This window comes from Bos taurus, chromosome 17, assembly GCF_002263795.3.
Source record: "Bos taurus isolate L1 Dominette 01449 registration number 42190680 breed Hereford chromosome 17, ARS-UCD2.0, whole genome shotgun sequence".
Taxonomy (NCBI): Eukaryota; Metazoa; Chordata; class Mammalia; order Artiodactyla; family Bovidae; genus Bos; species Bos taurus.
The window spans coordinates 65,496,864-65,519,194 of record NC_037344.1 but is presented as its reverse complement, the minus strand read 5'-3'; the positions used below and the strand labels follow the sequence as shown (position 1 = coordinate 65,519,194).

Genomic DNA, 22,331 nt, shown 5'->3' with positions numbered 1-22,331 from the left:
AAAGGACACTCCTGCCAATGCAGGAGATATAAGAGATGCAAGATCGATCCCTGGGTCGGGAAGATCCCCTGGAGTAGGGCATGGCAACCCACTCCAGTATTCTTGCCTGGAGAATCCCACAGACAGAGGAGCCTGTTGGGCTACAGTCCATGGGGTTGTCGTAAAGAGCTGGACAGGACTGAAGTGACTTGGCATAAAAGCATTTTTGGCTGTTACAACTGGAGACAGGGTGCTAGTGGGCGGAGGCCAGGGATGCTGATAAACAGCCTACATTGCTCAGGACAGCTGCCCCCACCCCCACCACAACAAAGAATCAGTCAGTCCCAAATGTCAATAGTGCCGAGGCCAAGAAGCCCTGGTCTAGGACAATCATGTCAAGTGGAGAGGAGCAGTAAGAGAGGGAAAAAAAAAAGCAAAACAATCTTGCTTCAAACAATACATACATGTGACATAGAAAGAACTGAGCAATGAGTCAACCCACTGCTGACAGAAGAACAGGAGGAAAAGTCACTCCTGGATCCGTCACCACTCAGTGGCTCTATGGCCCCGGGCAAGACACTAGCCCTCTCTGATTCTCAGATTTCTGGATAAAACTGGGATAGTATCATGCCCCCTTCTAGACTGTCAACAGATTAAATGAGTTTGAACCAGCTTCATCATCTGTGGAACAGCATTGCATAATTGCTTATTTCGGCTCACGCTGTTGATTAGACTAGACCAAACAAGTCTCTGGCAGTAAGGCGCCAAGTCCCACTTTCATTTCACTCTGCGTGACCTTGGGTCGCTTAAGCCTCTAAATCTCACTTCCCGATCTATAAAATGGGGCTGATCGCTCCTGACCAAGCTTACAGCAATACCCAGCGTGGAGACATTTAATCTTGGTGAGCAACCATCTCTCTCTCTCGACAGCTAATCCGGTTGCCCTCCATGAAACTGAAACTCAAACCCCAGCTGGTACTCAAGAAACAGCTGAAAATGCACGCAGTCTTTTATGGGCAGAGAAAAATTCCCTTGGGACCCCCAGACCTTGAACTTCCTGCCACCCTGAGCGCCAGTGCCGGCCACATTATTTGGTAAATCCACCTCACCGATTCTCCAAGACCTTTTCTGTGCTGCCACAAACTGTGCTGCTAAGTCACTTCAGTCGTGTCCGACTCTGTGCGACCCCATAGACGGCAGGCCACCAGGCTCCCCCGTCCCTGGGATTCTCCAGGCAAGAACACTGGAGTGGGTTGCCATTTCAAACTGTAGTTCCTCAAAATAATGCAGTTATCAGGGAGACACACAGTGTAGCTGAAAGGAAAATTACGGAGCTGCGTGAGTCATGGTGGGGGCAGGCGGAGGTGATTCAGATGAAGCTGATGGTGACTGGGTCCTTCAGAAAGAGTGGTGTACGTGTGTGTGTGTGAGAGAGAGAGAGAGCAAGTGAGAGCAGGAGTGGAAGGAGAGTGGGAATGACACCTGCCTTGACTGTTCAGAGCTCTCATCCCAATGACCTTGTTTGTGTGATGAAAGTTAATTTTTGTCGAAAGCTAGAACTGAGATTTAATTCTTTCCTTTGAGGTTTGGGGGATGACGGTGGAGGTTTTAGGGGTGGGGGTTATCAGGGAAGTGAAAGTGTTAGGTGCTCGGTCGTGTCTGACTCTCTGCAACCCCATGAACTGCAGCCATGCCTCTGTCCATGAAATTCTCTGGGCAAGAATACTGGAACGGGTTGCCATTCCCTTCTCCAGGGGATATTCCTGACCCAGGGACCGAACCTGCATCTCCTGCATTGCAGGCAGATTCTTTACTGTCTGAGCCACCAGGGAAGCCTGTTATTGGGAAAATTGGGTTATTATTCCTAAATTGGGGAGCCTGACGTGAAGGCAGTGGCTGTTGTGAACTCAGTGCTGTCACTGCAAAGCTGTGTGTCCTTGGGCAAGTTGCTAACCCTCTCTGTACCTCAGCTGCCCCATCTGTGAACAGGTGGGGCTGGATTTGACAGCACCCAGGGGCCCTCCACTTGCTTCAAACTGACTTTCTCCATTTTTCAAATAATTCAGTTTCACATAGCTTAAAAATTAGGGTACCATGAAAAGACATGGAGGGAACTTAAATGCATATTGCTAAATGAAGAGTACCCAATCTGTAAAGACTACATCCTATAGACTCCAACTATGTAACATTCTGGAAAAGGCAAAACTATGGAGACAGTAAAAGGATCAGTGACTGCCGGGAGCTGAGGAGAGGGAAGGATGAATATGCAGGGCACAGCGGATTTTCAGAGTGGTGAAACTATTTTATATGATACAGTAATGATGGGCACATATCATGATGCATTTTCCAAACCCGTAGAATATACACCACCGAGAGTGAACCCTTATATGGAATGTGGACTTGGGGTGACAATGATGTGTCAGTATAGGTTCATCAGCTATTAACAGATATCCCACCCTTGGGGGGTGGTATTATAAGGGAGGCTATGAATGTAGGAAGCAGTGGGTATAAGGGAAATTTCTGTACCTTCCCCTTAATTTTGCTGTGAATCTAAAATATATTAATTTTAAAAAATTAACGATATGTCATCTACCACTGTGACTAACTACCTGTTTAAACTGGACCATTTGGACAGTGGTTTTTATCTCCAAGGTAAACCAGGAGCCGCTGAAGGGCTGTCTCCTGGAGCCCTCGTGGACACCCAGCCCGAGTTCCTGTTTTTTTTTGGCAGTGGCGGGAGGCTGTCTCTGGCGTTTGGGCCTCCTGGTCTCAGCTCAGAAAGCCCCCAGAAGTGCCTGATCTTGTCCCTGGCTGACCATGGACCTTATGAAAATTTGCACTCATCAGACCCTGATAGCAGACGGGTGCAAGTATGTTTTGCAAGTATGTGATACCCTGAGTCTTGACAAAGTGGGTACCCCCTGGGGTTGTATCGGCTCCCACAGAGGAGAAGTGTTTCTCCAGCTTTGGTGGGCACCAATGTTCTTGCCTGAAAAACCCCAGAGGACAGAGGCACCTGGCGAGCCACAGTCCAAGGGGTTGCAAGGAGTCAGACACAACTGAGCACACAGACCCCTCAATCTGTTTAAACTCTGAGGACCTGCAGGTCCCTTCCCCCCAGGACTGTTGAGTAGTTCTGAGATGTGAATGTACATTTTAAAAGCCTTCCCCCCACCCCAGGGCAGGCTGGTAGAGGTGACCGAAGACCCAACCTTGGGAGAAATGCTGCCACAGACACTGAATCCTGGTTGCCACCTCCGGGATGATCTCGCCAAGGCTCCTGGGGTTTAGAAGGCGGAACTAAAGCTCAGATCCCGGGAGGGACTGATCGAGGTCACAGTGTCAGCAGAGCCCACACTGGGCTATTCAAGGTGACCTGGCCCAGGTGCCACCGGATGTCTCATGGGTGACACGCAGCCCCTCCAAAGTCAGGTGACCCGGAGACCCTCCCCCGCCAATCCCTCCCGTCTTGGGCCATTAAATTCTAGATCTTATCCACAGCCCACCCAGACCTATCAACCTAGATCCAGGAGAGCCTAAATTTAGTAGCAAAGCCAACCCTGAGGGAACCAGGGTCCTGTTGGACACAGGAAGCCCCCGTGGGACCCCCAGCCCCTCTTGAGCTGGGGCACTGATCAGGCCAGGCATCTGCTTGGCTGGTCAAGGAGTGAATGCCGCAGCCCAGTTTTCCAAGTCCTGTGGGACGGAAGCCCAGGGTCGAGGCCAGGCTGGGCGGCTTGGAACTGACTGGGCTTTCCCCTCCCGGACACCTCTATGGAAAAGCTGCTCCAAGGCCCTGATCCTGAGGCCTGACTCCAGGGAGGGAGCTCCATGTCCCCTCCCCAGCATCTCCACTGCCCCCCGCCACCCATTGAGGCCAGTGCAGGTCTCCATTCAAAGATACGCCCCTAACGGGTGAGCCAGAGAAAACACCTCCTCTCCGACAGGGGATCAAGTCAGCGCCACATGAAATTCAAACCGTCCCCCACCATCCCCTCCCTCCTCCCTTGCCATGCTTATTTGGAATAAATGGAATAAAAAAAAAACAATTACCATCACGGCTGATACTCAACAGTATTGGAAACACAAAAGGGGAAGAGTTGGGCTCCCTGAGCATCAACCGACACTCAGTTAAGCAGAAATCACTAGTAGCTTTGGGAAAATACGAACCTTGCTGTCTGCCAGCCGAGATTCCAAAGTGGTTATCCCATGACCCTAAATGTATATAGATATTTAAGAATCAGCCAACAGCTGGGGCCTGAGCAGGGTGATCTTTTAGCAGTGTTCCCTCACACCAGCGTGTGGTTGTAAAATTCTCCCATGAAACACCCAACCAGCAAAGGGGAACAGGCCTCGCAGGCTGAAAGGCCTGAAATAGACGAGACCAGCGGCCACCGCAGCCCCCAAGGCACATTCCGGACAATTATGCCCGTCCGCTCACCGGGTGCCTGTCGTAAAACCCAGCCCGATGGTACCTTCTCCACCCGGGGCCAAGGGCACAGGATCCACTCCCGTCCGAAGGGCCTCCCCGGATTGCAGCGCAGAGATCCCACCAAGCTGGGCGAGCAGGGACGGAGGAGAAATGTCCGCAGCTCCCCTCCTCACACTGTCGTTCACATCCCCTCCCCTGACTGCTCCTCCCGCACCCTCCCCCTGCACCAGTGTGATAGCAGCAGCTGAGTGGACAAGTCATTTCTAAAATTAGCTGCTGAGCTCCAGGTCTGGACAGGGGACGGCAGCCCGGGGTGGCCGCTGACTAGTCAGTTGGAGCGTATGGACATATTTGGTGGCATGGAGCGGGGGAGGGGACAGCTCCCGACACAAGCACATTCTCCGCCCCGCAACGCCACCCCTGTCCAGGGCGGGCCACTCAGTCACACTACCGTCTCCGCTCCACGCAGATAACCAGAGGCCAGAGCAACTGGGCGAGGAGGAGAGCCCGGCTCCACGTCCCAGCTGGTCTCTGGAAGGACATCACTTAACCAAGCGCTGGTGTCTGTTGGTAAACAATCAATGCGTGGAAACACAAGAAAGAAGGAGGCGGCTGCCATCACACACAAACCGGAGGCCTTCTATGAACTCATTTCCTAGCCCCAGCAACCTGGGATGTAGGGTTTTCCCCAGGCCCGTCTTACCCATGGAGAAACTTTGGCTTGGAAAAATGAACCAACTTACCTTACGCAGCCCACCAACTCAATGGACGTGCATCTGAGCAAACTCTGGGAGACCATGAGGGACAGAGGGGCCTGGCGTGCTGCAGTCCGTGGGGGCGCTGAGAGTTGAACATGACTTAGTGACTGAATGACAACCTTAAAAAGCAGAGAGCCAGGATTTGAACCCTCCAAGTTCTTTCTGGCCCGCCCCAGAAGGCACGGTCTTAAAACGCTGCAGCAAACGAGAGGCTCTAAAGCCTGCCCTGTCCACTGCCTGTGTTACTGACTCTTGTCCTTGGGCTCTAATCAACAGGAATTGGTAAGAAGCCGGATAAGGAATTCAGGCAAGGCTTTCCTGGGGCTCGTGCTGCAGAGGAGGGAGCAAGAACAAGAAACAGGTGCCCTCGCTTGCTCCCCGAGGAAGGTGGGCTGGTTCCGTACACGAGGGGAGGGTGAGGGTGGATGCCTGGGCCAGGCAGGAGGGGTGGCTTAGGTGGTCTGCCCACCCCGTGCTGAGGCCGGGTGCATGGATCGTGCGCAGTACCGGCTTTTGCTCCCGGCACCTCCACAATGCCAGTTTGCTTGTGGCCTTTTGTATCTTGTTCCTAGGAATTACCCCAACTGTGCATGCCTGCAGTTGATGTCAGTCTCTCACTGTCTCTGATTCCCTTGCTCTAAAAGAAGTTAGTCCAACGCTGGCACAAAGGCTTGGGTACAGGACCCCAGGCCCCGGCCTCTCTCACCTGGAAGGAGAAAAGTAGGGACTTTCACAGATGGTGTATGTTGTGCTGGTCCACACAGCTAGCAGGGGGTTGTCAGGATGCAAATCCCAGACTTCCTGACTCTGAAGCCCACGGTCATTGGAATGAATGGTCATTTCAACCATTTGTTTTTGTTTTAACGTGACTGTATCAGATATGTATTACATGTAACCCGGACAGACTTAATCATTGAGCCTGACTAAAGGGGTGTGCTTGTTCTTTACTGAAGTATTGTTGATTTACAATATTATCTTAGTTTCAAGTGTACAAGACGGTGATTCCAAATTTTTATAGGTTACACTCCACTTAATGTTACAAGAGGTGGGCTTTTTTCAATGGCATCTAGAAAGGACAACAATTATGTGTTCAGCTCCAGTAGCTAAGCCTCTAAAAGTGCAGTCAGTATGATCTTATTTTACATTTGTTAGAGGGACCAAACTTTACGCAAACCAATGGAATATTCGTAAATCTGTTCCTTCCTTTTTCCATTCTTCCTTGGTCAGGAGGGCATTTCAAGGCAGAGAAGCAAAACCATCCTTATCTGTCACACAGAAACAAGGAGGTACAAGACAGGTTTAAAATACGATCAGGCTAGTGGCCCAGAGGCATCCTCTTTCACTAATATACACGTAAAAGGCAGAAAACTTTGGAAATTCCCAACACAGGAAACTGTGACTGACGGTCAGGTAGACACGTTTTGCTCAGTCGCGTCGCGTCTGACTCTCTGCAACCTCCTGGACTGTAGCCCGCCAGACTCCTCTGTTCACGGAGTTTTTCCAGGCAAGAATACTGGAGCTAGATGCCATTTCCTCCTCCAAGGGATCTTCCTGACCAAAGGATGGAGCCTGGGTCTCCTGCACTGGTTGCTGACCACTAGCACCACCTGGCAAGCGGGGTTGTTCAGTGGCTAAGTCGTGTCCGACTCTGCGACTCCATGGACTGTGGCCCGCCAGGCTCCTCTGTCCATGGAGTTCTCCACACAAAGTACTGGAGTGGGTTGCCATTCCCTTCTCCAGGAAGCCCTTTACCAGCTATCAAATCAACTCTATGAACTGGGCATTTTATCCACTTTCCAGTGTTATCCTTTAAGAAGAAAAATGTAGAATCCAGTCATTTGGGGTATCTGTAAATCAGGCAAAATGTCTCCTTGCTGTGACCATCTGCCTCTATCTCCCATTTAACCTGTTAGGGACGAGTTAACGTGGGCCACTAAGTACACTTCCCCTCGTGGGCTTTGTTTCGTGCGTGTCCAAAGCTGCGTACACGAGCACAGAGTGAAGCCTCAGGGGTTACCTGGTCGGTCGCATCCTTGGAGATAACCAGCCTGAACAACTCGGACTGAAAACCTTTTTTCAACCTCTGGTACCTGGATGGTTAGAAAGCGGCCAGGAAAAGAAAGCCTCTCCTTTATTCAACACCTGGTTCCTGCCCATGTAAACCAGCAGGAGCTCTGGGTTCAGAAGGCATGGTCTGAGGGGGAAGATGACATACAGGAGATACTCAGGCTATGTGGGAGCCGCCCTGGGACTGGCGGGAGAAGAGATTTCCTTTTCGCTCTCCAGGTATAGCCGAAGTCCCTCACATTTACCCTTGAATGGAAATTTGGGAGGATATTTTTGGCTAGAATGGCCCTTCAAAGTCATCTGATTCAACTCTCTTAATTTAGGGATGAGAGAACAGAGGACCAAAGACGATGCCCAGTGACCTTGCTGGGAGCAGGCTCCCAGGCTGCTCCCGCTGCTCCTGGGTGCCAAGGGGTGACGGGATCTCTGCAGCTCTCAGGAGTGGGCCTTGGTTACCTACTGCGTCAGACCAAGGGCTCCACCACCAGGGTGCCCTTTGCCCATGATGATGACCACGTGTTCCACAGGGAGCTGGGGCTCCTGTCGACTGTTTTGGGAGAGGTTTTCAAGTTGGCAAATACAAATACACTCCATGGGCCAACCATGATGGCCATCTTTCCTGAACCAGTTAGGGACAGGTGTTTCCAGCTCAAGGAGAGAGGTACCTACCTTACCCTCAACCTGTGGACCAACAAGCAGGCTGTCATGCCCAGGCATGCCTGTGGCTCTGGGGCCACGACCTCCTTAAATGTCTGGCTTAAAGTGACACACGCCACGGGGGTCTCTCCTCAGGTCGTTGTGGGAGCAGGGATGGAGGAGAGGCCTTAAAGTCTGGGAGGGACGCCAGGGTCACCCTGAGAGTACACGCAGGAGGCCTGGCTGATCTCCTAAAAAACTGGAGACGAGACGGACCTCCCGGCTCTCGCACACTCTTTCCTGGCACCTTTCCATGCCTTCCACAAGCAGGTTAGTCTCCCAAACCCTGACACTGAACTTGGCTGTGCTCCAGCAATCCTTGAAATTGGCAGAAAAAGCTTGTTGGCAGTTCCCTTCCTACAATAAAATCTGCCTCTGTGTGAATTTCCCCCCAAATCAGGATTTTTTTTACAAACGAAGTCACCTCCTGATAACCAGATAGCTTGATGAAGAAATGTAGGTTTTACCTGGGTGGAAAAACAGCACACCAAAGTTAAGTCTCTTTGTATACAGATCCTTTTTATTGAGGTTTATATAAGTAATTTATCAACAAAGAAAACCAGCCCGCCTGCCCCCCAAATAACCATGAAAAATGGCGATACTACCCAACAGTGACGTGCCACGCGTGGGGCAGGTGACCTTGGACCTGGCCCAGCATCTCACATGGGAAACGATTTCAGGCCGGTAAACACACACTCAGAGGAGGCTGTGACCTCTGCTGGCGCGAGCGATGGGAAGAGAAAGAAAACCAGATAACAGGTACAATCTTTAGATTTATAAAATCGAATTCACTGACCTCTTTTGGTATAGCAATGCACGAGAAAAAACGATTTATTTCTTCAAAGGTGTTACCCTTTGGCCACAAACAGAACAAATATGTGACCGCATGGATGGTTATGCAGCAGGGGACACAAGGAGAGAAAAACGTCAGCGTGTGAGGACGGGCCGCTCACCCCTCACAGGGACCCATCTTCATTCTATTTCACATGGACCCCTCAAAGGTCTGCTCAAGAATAAGACCTCTTGCAAAGTTTTAACGGTGGACAAGCCCATTTCCCAAATCATGTTGAATCGGCGAGGTGGGAAGAGTCACGTTCAAAGGAGCTGCTCCCAGAAGTGCTGCTTTTAAACCCAGTCGGCCATTTTCTAAAGAACGTGGAGGAAGAGGCTTCCATTTAGGTAGCTGATGATCAGGTGCTACGGTCAAATCTTGAGGCGATGGTAAGACTGGTTGGGTGATTTGGCACAGGAAGAGTCAGAAGTGATGTTCTGCAGGTGGACTTCGGCTCCCGAAGGCTGGCCATACGAGTACCTACCTGCCCTGCTTGCTGGGGCCCCTACATGCTGCTGCGAAATCGACATCATGAGGAGAGGACTCCGACATGCTTTCCTGAAGCTCTTCTATGGTGGAGCTGGTCTAGAGTGGCGCGTTCGGGGAACCTGTCCACAAGCTCAGGGCCTTCAGAAGAGGTAGATGACAGCAGTACTTCACGGCAAGTGCACGGTCAGATGTTACCCAAGAAGGGCACGTGCCTCTCGGCGCAGGTCTGAGGGTTAGCTGTTGTTGAAAAAAGTCTGCGGCCGTGAGAAGGGATGTCCGCCCCACACTGCTATAGGCTTTGTTTCCATTTTATTTTGTGAACAGAACAAAACAAAATGAAACAGAAAGGAGTGTGTTTTCTTAAATAACAAACTATACAAATAAAAAGGAGCAGAAGCGGTAAGCAATGTTTTTGATGAGAACAAAGAAAGGGTTCAATAAATAATATAAAATGCTTTTGTGCTAAAATAGAACTCTTGTTTTTATATATATATATGTAGTTTGGCATCTTAATGTTACCCAGAAAAAAGCCACATCTATTAGTTAAAACATAGAAAAATACAAACAATAAAACTTAAAAAAAAAAGGCCAGTGCTTAGCTTATAAACCATATATAAAATGTACATCATGGAATATATCAACTGAGAAACAAGAAGTTGAATTTCAAGTCCTTTGAAATATGAGTACATGATTAAAAATATTTCTCCCTTCCCTACCCGCACATGAGACACATTTTATGTTAGGAAAAAAACTAAAGTGGAAGCATAGTTATCAGTTTTTCAGAGATGACTTTGAGATTTTTTAGGTATAAGAGAGTTTACTGTAAGAACTTGAGTTATTTAAGTCTAAAATGAAGAATTAAATTTTTCCTATATATGGTTTTGATGAATGCATATACTGTTAATCCATTTTCTGTAACGTGTGTGTGCGTGTTTTAATAAAGGCAATTTAAAATTCAGGGTGCTACATTTATCAGTAAGTGCTAACCCAGCCATGTCAGTGAAGTGGCCGGTCACTCGTGTCCCCATTGCCAGAGTTGGGCATCTCTGTCACTCTCTTGTCAGAGAATGGCTCTCTTAAGTCTTTGAGGATGAAGGAAATCTAAAGGCCATTATGATTCGAGGAAACCAAGAAGTATCATTTTAGAGTTCAATTCATTCATTCTACAGTAAATTTTTTAAAATGTGGCCTGGATACAAAAATTCTTATTAACATGAATTTAAATGATTAATTCTTTAAAGCTTCTCAAGTCAACCCGATGCAGGAGGAAAAATCATATTAGAACTTTAGGGGGAAAAAAAATGTTTTGAAAAGTTAAAAACTGTTAGAGCTCACTCTGCCTGGCTCAGGCGGCAAGTCTCGTCTTGTTATCGGCGGGGAATTACAGTAACTTCAGAGCTTGGGCGGCCACATCCCCACCTGACCTGCAGGGCAGGGCACTGACAGCCACCCACACCTCCACTCTGGCCCCCTGCTTGGCTGCCAGGCACACACAGCCAGCCAGGCAGCAGCTCTGGGCTCCACGTGACTTTCCCGGGATGCTGGATGACAAACAGGGGCAACCTCAAGTCCTGGTGGAAAGCAAACAGCATCTTGTAAGTCCAGAAGCTCCACAGTCAAAGAGACTGAGTCTTACAAGAGTTACTATTCAACTCCTCTTCTAAGAGGAGGTCAACCCTGAAGCCCCAAGTTTAACTGTAACTTCCCTGGTCCTTGATGGTGTAAAGAGATGGGTTTTTACCAGCAAATACACTCCCTTTTCTCTTCGCCCCACTTCTACCAGGATTTCTCAGCATCTGTCACAAATTTGAATGAAAGCTGACTCCTCTCTGGGTACAAAGAACACACCCATCCCCTGGCAGGCGAGGCGTTCACTCCTCAAGTATCTCTGAATGACACACACACTTCCCTGAATGTAAGTGAGAAAAATCACAACTAATTAAATCACGCAAGAAAAGTTTTATCTTACACTAACACATTGCAAAAATTTTTTTAACAGATTTACATCAAGCAAAAAAAGTCCAACTTTGAGAATTTTCTTTTCTTTTTGATGGGTTAAAATTTTGAAACGTTAGAAAAGCCAATTCCACAGAAAAAATCAAACGTTGTATTGGATTGACTAAACTATAAATTCCAAATTGAAAAAAAAAAAAAAATCCTCAGGCGGGGCTGGGGAACACACTTTGATCTTCAGACTTAAACCACATTGTCAATTGGTCAATGACATTTTAAAAAAATGACCAGTGAGGGTCTTCAAACAATTGTTGCCAGTGTCTGTACCGAGTATTTCAAACTGCAAATCAAGGCGAAACATTGTGGCTGTTGCCCTATTTACTTCTCCAGCTTTGTTGCTGTCTTTCTTGAGCAGAATGCTGTCTTTCTTCTTTTTACATACAGAACTTGAAGTTGTCGTGTCTGTGAATTGACCAGTTAGAGGCACAAGTAGTGAAACGGTCTCCTTAGCAGTGAAACAACAGCTGGTTCCTAGCAGTTTTGCTGAAAAATCATACTTAAACATGACAGAGAAGGAAAAAACCATGAGCCCCAATGACATAAGGGGATAAATGCACCAAGGAGAATGTTAACAGGCCAAAAAAAGAAATAAATAACCTCGGATTCTCCAAAGCTTTTAATTCACTTCATAGATGTCGCATAGCAGCATAATCAATTTTTAGGTTTTGCTTTAATGATCTCTTTGATTTATGAAATAGAGACATTGTTAACATAATTTTATAAAAATATCAGCTTCGACGACTTTCTCCAACAACGTTAAAACATCCCAACCATATCTAAAATAATGATAGTACTTGTGCTCAATTCTATCCTTTTGAACGGTCCAAACGTAATTACAGCCACACCTGAAGACCTAAAGCAGCCACGTATACCAAGTCTTCCAAAAACAACCGACTTCTTTGGCCATGTGGGTACCAAGTGCTGGCACAGAAGGGTCCCGGAAAAGTCTTCCATCTGGCAGTAGAGACACGTACCCCATCAGAATGGCTGCACAAATGAGTTCAGGAGGAAGACTGGCCTCTCCAGGGGTGTCAAACTAGACCCCAACACAACCCAGGACCCGCCCTAAAAAAGCCACTCATCCTAACCTCACAGAGTACTTTTAATAGATGACGTCCACATGACACTTCTCAGCCCTGTTCTTATCCATCCATCTCGAGTTGAGGAAGTGTGAAAGTTTACTTGGAATAAATCTGAGGCAACAGGGCTTTCGGAATGTTTCCAATTCATTTTTCTTTTCCAAAGAGAAGATGACCTTATGTTCTGGTCCAGAGCTTAAATGATATTTTTCAGAGATGCAAACTGGCATAGCTGGTGTCCTGGGTACGCAATGTTGGGACGCTAAGCCCAGACCCCTGAGGAATCCGTGTACCTTCTCCACGAGAGGCTGCATCTCTACTCTGTCCGGCAGAGGCACGAGGCTCAGCAATTTCTAAACCGTCATTTACTCATCTCTGAACTGTAAGCGCTGAGCACACGCGCGCTTGCAACAGAGCCACTAACAGCAGTGGTGACGGTGACAGACAATCGCTATGGGAAGATGTTCACTCGTCATGAAGTGCTTTTCCATCTCCGTTTTTTTGTTATTTCAACTTTTTTTTTTTAAATAGAATTTGAATACTCTTCTTCCCTTTTAAATCAGGAGAATCCATGTAAATAGTAGGCCCCAACTTCTACACTGCAAACAGCAGAGAGCAGAACATGTATATTACACTCCAACTAGCAAGTGAGATAAATAGCAAACCTCGCAGTCTCTTTTCCAAGGTAATTCCTATGAAACAAAAGGCTCTTTCAGTAATTATCTTCCCAAACTCTCAAGACGTCGTTTCGTTAAGAAGGACTGACTTTCCCAGTGAGCACGGCACACGAATGTAAACACAGAGATTTGGAACCACTAAAAATATCGAGGACAGGATACAGATAATTACGATGTCAAGTTATTTATATTGTGAGTAGTCGACTTGGAAACAGACAATAAAAGTGCACTAAGAATAGGACAAATATGTTGACTTTGAAAATTACTGTTATTATTTCTAGTCTGATGACACGGAGGACATCACTGGGAAACACACTGGGTTTTAGAACCCAGCACTTATTTGAGGGCTGACACCAACCCCGGGGAGCGGACGGCCACTGGGCCCCAGCCACTGCTGTCACAGGGCGGCCCGTCCGGGCCCGGGATCACTAATGACAGTTGAATGACAGCACAAGTTCAACATACACAGTTAACCCCATCGGGCACATTCATCTTCGGCATTCCTTTCTCAATAAAATTCATTTTAAATTATACTGAAATGTCAAACACAGTTTCTTTCCTTGACCCATTCATTACCAAGATGCTTCCTGAGGTCAGGCAGAGGGAACCAGAGGTGCTGGGTCACATGACCGCTTCTGTCCAAACCCAAGACAGGCGCCCCCCTAAGGCGGTCCTGGGCACCCAGACACAGGAAAGTGCTGTGGACTTGGAGGGTTTTGAAAATAGCTATTGCCTTGAGATGTAAACCGCCACTGCCTCTCTCGTAGAGCCACTGCAAACCTTCTGAAGATCTATGATCTGATGCCTCCAGAGTTGAGTGCTCCCACACCCCCAGGGGGTAGGGGTGGGGTCGGGAGCAGGGTCCTCAATCCCCAGCTGCCTAAGCTCCCTGTCACAGGCAGGCTGGTACCCGTGGGTGCAGCACCCATGGGGAGGGCCCAGGTGCAACCCTCTAAGAAAACTTCTGCAGCTTTCAAGCCCTGGAGAATGAGAGACACCCCCGGGGTGGCCTGCCATCCCCCTAGTAGCACGGAGCAAAGACAGTCAAACCCAGGAGCAGCTGTTGATGGACAGAACGTGGCAGTGCAGGGCAATCTGAACAGCAGACTGCTCGACCCCATCTTAGCAAGTCTGAGATACGCTTGACAGCGGATGTAAAAAGTGCCGTGATCAGTAGGAAGCATTTCAAGTTCTAGGTTCACCCATAACCAAAAGAAACATATGGCAAAGAAGGAGAATTTCATTTCTTCAGTAGTTTCGAGGACAGAGAGATGCGATGGTGGCAGAAGGCCCTTAGGAGGGAGGAGGCGCCCCCGAGCCTGACGGTGGTCACCACTCCTAGTAGAAGTATCTCGGAGTCCTGGCCCCACCCCAGCCACAGAGCACCCCGGAGGGGAGCGACTCCATCTCTCACCCTCACACTTTTCCCCAAGGCTGCACTCTGAGGACTGAGCAGCCCACGTGGACTGCCCAGAGGAGGTGCTTTCTCTCAGGACCCTTCCCATCGGTCAGAGGTTCAGAGGCCGTTGCTGTTCCTATGGCAGAGGGGAGGCTTTGAGAGTTCCACGACGGCTGAGCGGGATTTGTTGAGGAACTTGGGGGCTCGCCGTAGCAGCCGCTGGGCCTCCATGAATGTCTCCGTCAGCTCTTTCTTCCACTGCACAAACTCTGGGTCACTCTGAGGGCAAACACATGGAGGGGAGGAGTTGGGACAGTGTCGCGGCTCTGCTGACACAAGTGGAAGCCTCTGGCCAGTCCAGATGGCCTCGGAACCACATAGGGAAAGCACACTCCATGTCCCTCCCCCAGGCCAGTGAGGAAGGAGGGAGTCACACAGAGACTTCCCCAGGGGCCCCTTGCTCAGAGGAGGGACGACGCCCTTCAGAGGAGCCTCATACAGCCCCACTAGGAGACTTGCTGCCTTGACTTTGTAGAGCAATCACCTGTGATCTCTGATGTCTTACCACAACTTAAGTCTAGAAGATAAAATGAGGAATTGGCTTTTTCTGGCCGAGCTGCATAGCACATGGGATCTCAGTTCCCCAGCCAGGGACTGAACCTGCGCCCCTGCAGTGGAAGCGCGGAGTCGTAACCACTGGACCACCAGGGAAGTCCCCAGGGAGGGATTTTCACAAATTTAAGAAGCACCTTCACGTGTGTAATGATGCCAGGAAGTAATTAAGCATATGTTTTTCTATCAGCTTGGTTTAGCTCTTTAGACATGCTCTCTCCCTCTACACACACACACCCCACACCCCCACCCCAGCAGAAAAGTGTTGAAGTCATGAAATAAACACATCTTTGTATCTGCTACTGCTCTCTTTCTTCAAATATGCTCTTTTTTCACACCTCCACACCCTCCCTCAATACCTCAGTAGGTATGTGTTCAGGAATTAAGTCTGGGCTATGATAGAACTTCAGGGAAAGAAAAATGGCATTTCCCTGTTCACAGTTATTTGGGGATCTTATGTTTACTTACAGAGAAGGCAATGGCACCCCACGCTAGTACTCTTGCCTGGAAAATTCCATGGATGGAGGAGCCTGGTAGGCTGCAGTCCATGGGGTTGCTAGGAGTCGGACAGGACTGAGCGACTTCACTTTCACTTTTCACTTTCATGTACTGGAGAAGGAAATGGCAACCCAGTCCAGTGTTCTTGCCTGGAGAATCCCAGGGACAGGGGAGCCTGGTGGGCTGCCGTCTAAGGGGTCGCACAGAGTCGGACACGACTGAAGCGACAGCAGCAGCAGCATGTTTACTTAAACACAAACCTCAATTTAAACATTCTGAAAGAGCAGAGCAGATGTGGGAAACTGCGGAACAAATGCAATTTGAGGCCCCTATTAATTACTGGATGGTTTCCAGAGAGAGGGTAACCACGTTATTTCCTGTCCTTCCTCCTGTCATCTTCTAAGAACACTTCTTTTAAAATAATTGTTAATTTGCCAAAAACTTGTATCTTCTGACTTTCTTGCTAAGTTTGTGAGTGATGAAGCATGGACTGAGAAAATGTTAGATAGGCAGGCAGGCATCTTTGCTGAACGTTTACATAATTGTTGTAACTTTTACTCCTGTGGAAAATGCAAATGAAGACTCACCTCACACTGCAAAACGAACTGCTTCCCTCCTTTTATTCTCAACAAAATGCACTTTTTGTCTTTAATCTGAGTTTCTTCCACGGACACAATCTGTTCCATTGTCAGTAAACTTTGCTGTTGGTAAAGATAAGAGATGATGAGTCACTTCACTTATTATTGTGTGAATTTTTAAGTTAATAAATCATACTGAAAACTACCAGCTCAGATAAAGTAAAGGAAAAAAAAAACCAGCCATTTTTCTTTCTTTGATGATATTCTAGAAGTGGGGGAGAAACAACCACAAGGGAAACGCACAAAAATTCAAAATATCTCAAAGAAAGCTGCGAAGAGAGAAATACCTCTATGAGGCAGAAAGCAAAGCTGTTTCCTAAGCACAGTACTGACGTGAGGATGAGTGTGGATCGCACGCGCCTCTCCGGTATCACACACTCCCCTGGACACAATCAATCCTGCTGTGAGGGAACAATGATGCAATACACATGATATGCAGGAGCCAGAGGGGTGGCACTGGCTTTGAACCCGCAGCTCAGGAAACGTTTGGGCATGTTAGCTTGTAAGCAATGGCTGTTCTGATCATATCGAAATGATGCTATAAACACAGGTGATGTGCAGAAAAGATGGTCCCTCTGGGTCCATGGCATCATTGCTTCTGGTGAGTGCCACAGTGACTCTGAGCACCTTACCATTTTATGTTTTTTGGGGTAAATACTCCAGGAATCCTAAATGAAAAACAACACCATCATAAGCTCACATTTCTTTTCTCCTGAGTTAAACTTACGAATCTACCCAAGCACATGACATAGCTTCATGAATCATAGCTAAACATTCTTTTAAAACCAAGGTAATTTGTCACCTTGTCAGCCAATGGTAAACAAAATAAGATTATCTTTTTTTAGTTTTTGTATATTCTGAAAAGTGAGATAATCTCCTTTCAATGTGTACAACAGTGACTTACTAAGGCCACTCACTAACTGCAAATAAACATTATATGATGACATATGTATGGATTAATACTAAAGTGCATTATAGAATTACATTCTGCAATGTAAAAAATACACATGTAATATTATATAAAATATAATTATATACACATATTTTATATGTATATTTTATATTACACAACTAGTACCTGAGTTATAACTGAGGATCCTCCCAAAGAGTTTCCTTAATCTCAACCCAGATCCTGGCTGCATTGACTTTTAGAAGATGACTTCTATGGGACTAGCAGTAGTGAGAAGATTCTGCTCACTTGTAGAGAATGTGGTCATACTCAGGCAGCAGTCACTCACAATTAAATGGCATCTTCACCAACTGGGATTTGCGAAACTCATTCCGAAGCCGAAGACACCAGGTGTGGGCTCACCGCTGGTGGGCTCCGTGCTCCAGGCAAGGGGAAGCCATACTCCGATACACCCACTACATTTTTCACAGTTGGGACTGCTGTCCTGCTTACGATGACCAACCTTCCCTCTCCAAGAGCAGAAACCCTTCCTTCCACGGACATGAGCCCATGGCTCTTCACACAGCAGGTGTTTAATAAATGCTGAACAGCCTCCTACCAGTGATGGCGGGGATCAGAAATTTCTTTCTTCTCGTTCACAAACATCAGGCCTTGAAAGGACCTCACAGGGCTGCCGTACCTGTCTTCCTGTCTAATTGGATGAAGCCCACTTCTAGTCTTCCAGACAGGTGCGGCAAAGCAGGAGGGTCAGGTGCTCTGACCTCAGTGCCAAAGCTTCTTGGGCTACACCAATGACCTTGTTTCACCTGACCCCGACTCGGGAAGGCCTCATCATGGAGACAGGCAGAGCTTGGTCAGAATCACTCCTCCCCCAAACCTGTCCCTGGGGCCAGACCTTCCCTCTCTAGGCCCTGGTTCTCTCTTTGTAAGGGCTGGACCTCTAAGGGTGCTGAGCAAATTGAATGTGTGTGTGTGGACAGTACCTGGCCCAAGAGAAATATGCAAAAACTGTGGTAGTTGGTACTATTCCTTTTCTTTTTACTATTAATTTTTATTGGAGTATGGTTTGCTTTATATTGTTACCATTTCCACGTCTCCCCTTCCACAGATGAGGAAACTGAGGCTCAGGCAACACAATGTGCTTCTGAGTCCCAGAGACGTGAGTGGTGTGTCTGAACACCTCTGGCTCCAAAGTCCCAGTTTTTGTCCCCTTTTGGGATCCACCCAATCGCTACCCAGCCTTCCGCAAACCTGCCTGCTCTGATTTCCCTGGATGTCACATTCTATTTTCAAGGGGTGCCAAATCCTTCCTTGATTCAGAGGAGTCCGAGAGTCTGAACGTGAGAAATCTCACGTATACAGGTTAGAAGAGATACACAGAGCACAGGCAGAGATTTTACAAAACATGCCAGCGATACAAAATCACCATGGAAACCGGCGCCCGGGCCGATGCTACAGACTTACTCGCGACTCGCCTTCTCCTCTCCACTCAAGTCTGTTCGGAAAGAGGTAAAAATAGCGGCGCTGCCACTGGGTCAGGAAAGGGTTCCCCAGCTTCAGCATGTACCCGTGCACGATGCAGTCTCTTCCCAGGGCGTAATCTGGGGCACAGAACACAGCGGAGCGTTCAGCGGGGTCGCAAACAGAATGCCCGTAGGCTTCTCAGAAAAAAAGAAGGACACGCTTTCTGGAAAAAGAACAAGTTGCTATAAAGAGAACACTCTATAGAAATCATTACTTTCGCTTTCAAGCACACGAAAGAACAAGCTTCTTCAGCTCTCTACTCACATGTTAGGTGGCTGTTTCTCCATATTCTGATAAATTCAAGATGCTCCTCTATCGCTCTGGGAGGGTAAAAGCTTGTCTGCTAACTAGTTTTTTGATTAAGCAGGGTGACAACTGGGGAACAGACGCTGATTATACTGTGCCTAAAGCACCTTTACCTTTACATGACACTGGGGTTCTCCCTTTAACGGTCTATTAAAAAGAACAGCAGAGAGGCTTCTTTGTCCAAAGAAACCAAAGCAACACAAGGATCAAAACTATTCTTTCTTTCACTTAAGGTTGTAATTACCCTTCAAATATATGGTTATGTAGAGAGACCAAGCTAATTTGGGCTCATGCCAAGTTCTGATTATATTTTTACATTAAAGTATTGTCTCGAAAAAAAGGTCAATTTTAAGTAGCTTGCTTTGCCTTCCTTAGAGACTTTGGTGATCAAGCTAAAATCATTCATTCATTCATTCATTCATGACTCACTCAGTCATTCAGCTATGAAGGCAATGGATGAATAGGTGCTAGGCACAGTGGTGAATAAAAGAGACAAAAGTCCTCGCCTTCAGGGAGCTTACACTCTTAGTTGGAGATTCATGTAATAAATAAGCAAAACCCACGTTGTGTCACATGGACAAAAGCAGGAAGGGGATGAATGGAAGAGGGCATGGCCAGAGGAGGGTTCATGGTGATGAGGTATGGTTCACGGAGTTGCCAGTTTAATGGAAAAGGTGTCTGAACTTCTCAAGTATACTTAAAGTGTAAGTCTTCTATTTTTACTTCAGAGATCTAAGCCTAGACTATATTTTTGTGTAAGGGTGACCTCTGAGATAGTCAACCAAGACCTAGTTATATCAAAATTACTTCATATATTTGAAGATAAATTCATTGTTCTGCTAGATGTTCTAATTGCTGCTGCTGCTAAGTGACTTCAGTCGTGTCTGACTCCGTGCGACCCCATAGACGGCAGCCCACCAGGCTCCTCCGTCCCTGGGATTCTCCAGGCAAGAACACTGGAGTGGGTTGCCATTTCCTTCTCCAATGCATGAAAGTGAAAAGTGAAAGTGAAGTTGCTCAGTCGTGTCCGACTCTTAGCGACCCCATGGACTGCAGCCCACCAGGCTCCTCCGTCCATGGGATTTTCCAAGCAAGAGTACTGGAGTGGGGTGCAATTGCCTTCTCCGTGTTCCAATTGCAGCTCTAGTTAAAAGACTGCACTTCAACAATGTCATTAAGATGTGTATTTTTGTTTTCTGGGTCCAATCTGTCAAGATTCTAGTGACATCATGGGTCTCCCTTGAGGAACTACTGAGGCTGTAATTTCCTGTGTAAAATCCATTCTGGAAAACGTGGTCTAGAGTGATCTCAATGGGCCCACTTCTCTAAAGAACAGCTTAGAAATAAAGCCCCTTTCCCTGCAGAGTGGAGGTGAGCAAGGTTAAAGGGCTGTCATGCTCCTTTGGTGCAACTCAGGTGACTTTCAGCTAAGGAGTCATTCACCTGGGATGGAGGACACTTTTCTAAGTAGGTGATAAATCCTACTAGGAACCGCCGACAAGACCCAGGAACCCTGCATCAAGATGCCCCAACCAAAGCAAGCATAATTTGAAATGGTTTCTGATCATTCTTACTATATGTTAACCTCAGGAAGGTCTTTGCTTAGAAGTAAAACCAAAGATATCTTAATCACTAACCACAACAAGTTTAAATCCAAAATCCATTAAGTCTTAGAAAAATCAAGACTGCCAATATTTGGTGAATCAAAAATGACCAATGTATTTAATACTGGATGTGATGTACTGTCCTTTGGAAACCCTAGCAGGTCACTCAGATATGGCCAATAAAACTGTGGTTTGCTCACTCTTTAATGCCGTTTGTAATGTGTATACTCGTGTCTCTTGACAAGAAACATGTAATACTGAGTTCCGCACCACCCTTTTTGGGGCCCAGCAGAAAATGAAAATGCAGGTTCCTTGTTAAAAAATTATTAAGAACCTCAAGATGGTGCCAGCAGAGCATTAACCTGGGGGCGGGAGGGGGGTCCTAATGATACCACACAGGCAGGCCAGACGCCCATGAAGCTGGCCGTGTTCTCGACACCATCATGCTTACTCTTTAAAGGAAGAAAAGCTTCCAAATTGGCCCTAAAACACTCCAAGGTAAGAAGGCAAGAGTATTGACAGAATACTGCTGACAACCTCTATACATATTACATGTGCGTGGACTAAAGACTTTGAAATATCAAGAATATATATATTTACATGTGCATGTGTAACTGAATCACTGTGCTGTGTACCTGAAGCTAACACAACATTGAAAATCAACTATATTTCAATAAAAATTTAAAAATAAATAAAATAGATAAAGACAAACAACTCTGCAATATCATTTCATGCTGAACACTCCTCGGCCAGGTAAAATTCAAACAACCGATGGCATTCCCCTCCTTCTCCCACGGCTGGAAAGGACTTTATGACCCAGATACTGTTTTCTGCTTTACGAGAGATCTTGAAAATTCATTGCGTTAGAAATATCTTCAGACACACTGGCAATTTTACCTTCTTCGTGGCCAAGCTGCTTATTTTTAGCTCTCTTCCTGGCCTCGATTTTATCCGTGTCTGCATTTACTGCTTCATAAACTGTTTCCGCCACTTCCTGCTGCCAGCGCTCAGAGATCACCAGAGGGAAGTTCTTGTAGAGTTCTTGGTCGCAATCAAGAAGCTTGTTATTTTAAGAAATCAAGACATGTATGATTTGACATGCTTACAAAGGCAACAGATTCCAAAGCACGGTAACTGCGTGTGAGAAGATAATGAGGCGACAGGCTATAACCATTAGGAGACGACTTCTCAGCTGTCATAAACCTCTGCTGATGACCGTCGAGCAGTCAGGCATATACTATACAACACGGAAAACACAGCCAGTGTTTCATAAGGACCGCAAATGGAGTAGAACCTTTCAAAACTGCGAATCACTACCGTGTACAACTCTAAGCTATACAATATTGTACATCAACTATACTTCAATAAAGTTTTTCTAAAAAAAAGGAAAATAAAACAAGGACAATCCAACCACTGGGGCCCACCACAGCGATACGTGATACGGACACTCCACTCCCAGCCCCGTGTCAGTCAGGTTCAGGCCAGTCTTCTGCAGCATCCTTACTTCGTTTTTGCCAATGAAAAATTAACATGTACAGGGTTTTCTATAAAGTACTACAAGAATCTGGCAATAAAAGAAAATTTCAATTATAGTGAGGCTATTCTATTCGTGGGATTTCCCAGGTGGCGATAAAGCTAAAGAATCCATCAGCCAATGCAGGAGATGCAAGAGATGCGAGTCTGATCCCCGGGTCGGGAAGATCCCTTGGAGAAGGAAATGGCAACCACTCTAGTATTCTTGCCTGGGAAATCCCAAGGACAGAGGAGCCTGGTGGGCTACAGTCCATGGGGTCACAAGGAGTTGGACATGACTAAGGG

The 22,331-nt window shown here is 47.0% G+C and overlaps 2 protein-coding genes across 5 annotated transcripts in view; both read right to left on the bottom strand.

Moving 5' to 3' along the window:
- The window catches only part of MYO18B (myosin XVIIIB), a 232,613-nt gene extending 227,966 nt beyond the window's left edge, over positions 1-4,647 (bottom strand). The window contains 1 exon segment of the mRNA XM_059876421.1: positions 4,421-4,647. The gene's annotated coding sequence lies outside the window, so the exon portion shown is untranslated.
- Positions 4,648-8,425: 3,778 nt separating this feature from the next.
- GRK3 (G protein-coupled receptor kinase 3) overlaps positions 8,426-22,331 on the bottom strand; it is a 121,052-nt gene continuing 107,146 nt past the window's right edge. For 3 of the 4 annotated variants that reach the window (XM_024977016.2, XM_059875883.1, XM_059875884.1), the window contains 4 exons: positions 21,411-21,573; positions 18,544-18,680; positions 16,119-16,232; positions 8,426-14,700 (listed from right to left, as the gene is read on the bottom strand). In XM_024977016.2, the coding sequence (XP_024832784.1) occupies positions 14,539-14,700; positions 16,119-16,232; positions 18,544-18,680; positions 21,411-21,573 (576 nt within the window). In that variant the 3' untranslated portion in view covers positions 8,426-14,538. 4 annotated transcript variants of the gene reach the window in all.